The sequence below is a fragment of the Ylistrum balloti genome, unplaced genomic scaffold (assembly GCF_031769215.1).
Source record: "Ylistrum balloti isolate Yb309-2 unplaced genomic scaffold, AGI_CSIRO_Ybal_v1 Utg371984, whole genome shotgun sequence".
Taxonomy (NCBI): domain Eukaryota; kingdom Metazoa; phylum Mollusca; class Bivalvia; order Pectinida; family Pectinidae; genus Ylistrum; species Ylistrum balloti.
The window spans coordinates 48,440-51,467 of record NW_026782967.1 but is presented as its reverse complement, the minus strand read 5'-3'; the positions used below and the strand labels follow the sequence as shown (position 1 = coordinate 51,467).

Sequence of the window (3,028 nt, the reverse complement as noted above, 5' to 3'; positions counted from 1 at the left end):
TAACAGTATATTTACATACTTACATCATTCATTCAACTATCAAAGAGTATTATGAAACTTGCATAAAAAATACTTTTTATCCAACAATAGTGATTAATAATGTCTTCTGGTAATATTGATTTTGATCAGAATGAGCTCATCAATTTAAAAGTATTCAATATGAATGAAACGCTTACTTAATGTTAGTTAAAGGGAGGTAACTCCAGACAGCTTGGATTGGAATCAACCTGCATCTCTTGAAACCCTGTTATGAATCTATCTGACAATTGACGGTATCTTGTGCAAAAGTCATGATAACTGGAACATGCCCTTGGGGATGTAGGCATTTGCTATCCAGAAATGGGAAAAAAAACAAGAAATTACCAACATGTCAACGTAATCATAATCCAAACTCAAAATCAATACAAATAGGGCAAAATATGAACAAGAGATATACTTGCACGGAGACTCCTGTTAAAGTACAAGTAGAATAAGACCATGTGTTCTGGAAGAGTAAGCGTCTTATACTTTATCGACGACAGCAGCCATGTAAACCTTGGTCAATCCAAGTAAGAAATACCATGTTCTCAAATGAGAACAAGGTACACAACATAACAAACAACAGCAAACTAATGAGCAACATACACGTGCAGCTTCATATCACATAAAGAAATAGAATGTTTCTCATTGATATCACTATGACGACCGTAAATTTTCTCAATGATTTTCATCGACCTGCAACTTTTAAAGTCTTATGTTTCGAGTTTGTACGTCAGTTGAAGACTTCTTTCACGAAAATCGCGAAAATAAGTACAGGCCATTGAACATCGAATCAACTGCGACGTGTAAACACCATTGGTTGCTATTCAGAATGGAAAATTCACGATAGGGAAAATGAAAACATCACGTATATCATACAGCTGGATGGAAAGATGTCCATGTTAGTTTCGTTGTGGGAAATGATCAAGATAAGTAGCTAATGTCGAAGAGTCTGTCGTGTCATTGATTTCCAATTCTGGTGGGTATAAAGACAAGACAAATTCACAATATGGAAATTGAAATGAGCCGGCTTATCATACAGCTAGGCGGAAAGTAACCCATGTTGGTTTCGTTGTAGGAAATGATCCTGGCAGCTGATGTAGAATAGTCTGACGTGTCCTTGATTTCCAATTCCAGTTGGTATGCGAGAATATGATGGACGTGGTCATTAACATCTTGTTTGTAAAGACAAGACGTCATTATTGTATGTGAAAAGTGAAGGACTTTGTAAATCTTTGTCTGTTTAGTAAGTATATTGAATTTCGTATTCAAGTTAATGGACGGGATTTCGAGATCTCTAAGACTTGTAATGAACATTTCTCGTAGCTTTGTATTTTCGATAACACTTTTATCGCCAGTTTCCAGATGTATGTGCCAAGTTAGACCATAGTTGCAAGAGGTAGAAAAGAAAAATATTTGAGGTTTACAACCTGCATGTAAAATTTTAATTCATTCATATAATGACACTGTTAAAGAATATACAGAAAGAAACAATATTAGAAGGAAAATTAAAAATGGAAAACACATAGAAAGTAAGAGAAAGTAAGAAAGAGAAAGAAAGAGAAAGAAAAAGAAAGAAAGAAAAAGAAAGAAAGAAAGAGAAATAAAGAAAGAGAAAGTAAGAAAGAGTAAGAAAGAGAAAGTAGAAAGAGAAAGAAAGAAAGAGTAAGAAAGAGAAAGTAGAAAGAGAAAGAAAGAAAGAGAAAGTAAGAAAGAGAAAGAAAGAGAAAAAGAAAGAAAGAGAAAGTAAGAAAGAGAAAGTAAGAAAGAGTAAGAAAGAGAAAGTAAGAGAAAGTAAGAAAGAGAAAGTAAGAAAGAGAAAGAAAGAGAAAGTAAGAGAAAGTAAGAAAGAGAAAGTAAGAAAGAGAAAGAAAGAGAAAGTAAGAGAAAGTAAGAAAGAGTAAGAAAGAGAAAGTAAGAAAGAGAAAGTAAGAGGAAGAAAGAGAAAGAAAAGAGTAAGAAAGAGAAAGAAGAGAAAGAAGAAAGAAGAAAGAGAGAAGAAAGAAAGTAAGAGAAAAGAAAGTAAGAAAGAGAAAGTAAGAGAAAGAGAGAAAGTAAGAGAAAGTAAAGAGAAGAGAAAGAAAGAAAGAGAAAGTAAGAGAAAGTAAGAGAAAGAAGAGAAAGTAAGAGAAAGTAAGAGAAAGTAAGAGAAAGTAAGAAAGAGAAAGAAGAGAAGGAAAAAGAGAAAGTAAGAGAAAGTAAGAGAAAGTAAGAAAGAGAAAGTAAGAGAAAGTAAGAGAAAGTAAGAGAAAGTAAGAAAGAGAAAGTAAGAAAGAGAAAGTAAGAGAAAGTAAGAGAAAGTAAGAAAGAGAAAGTAAGAAAGAGAAAGTAAGAAAAAGAAAGAGAAAGAAAGAGAAAGTAAGAAAGAGAAAGAAAGAGAAAGTAAGAGAAAGAAAGAAAAAGAGAAAGAAAGAGAAAGTAAGAGAAAGTAAAGAGAAAGTAAGAAAGAAAAAGTAAGAAAGAGAAAGAAAGAGAGAAAGTAAGAAAGAGAAAGTAAGAAAGAGAAAGAAAGAGAAGAGAAAGTAAGAAAGAGAAAGAAAGTAAGAGAAAGTAAGAAAGAGAAAGAAAGAAAGAGAAAGTAAGAAAGAGAAAGAAAGTAAGAAGAAAGAAAAGAAAGTAAGAGAAAGTAAGAAAGAGAAAGAAAGTAAGAGAAAGAAAAAGAGAAAGAAGAAAGAAAAGAAAGTAAGAGAAAGTAAGAAAGAAAGAAGAAAGAGAAAGAAAGAAGAAAAGAAGAAAGAGAAAGAAAGAAAGAAAGAAAGAAAGAAAAGTAAAAGAGAAAGTAAGAGAAAGTAAGAAAGAGAAAGAAAAAATAGAAAGAAAGAGAAAGAAAGAGAAAGAAAGAGAAAGTAAGAAAAAGAAAGAAAGAAAGAGAAGGTAAGAAAAAGAAAGAAAGAGAAGGTAAGAAAAAGAAAGAAAGAGAAGGTAAGAAAGAGAAAGAAAAAAAAAGAAAGAAAGAAAGAGAAAGAAAGAAAGGGAAAGAAAGAGAGAAAGAGAAGAAAGAACATATTGA

The 3,028-nt window shown here is 31.8% G+C and overlaps 1 protein-coding gene across 1 annotated transcript; it reads left to right on the top strand.

Moving 5' to 3' along the window:
• Positions 1 to 1,027: 1,027 nt before the first annotated feature.
• LOC132564024 (uncharacterized) lies at positions 1,028 to 2,126 on the top strand. The gene is given in 3 exon segments (XM_060228777.1): positions 1,028 to 1,071; positions 1,652 to 1,898; positions 1,992 to 2,126. Coding segments are annotated over 3 exon segments (426 nt in total).
• Positions 2,127 to 3,028: the final 902 nt, after the last annotated feature.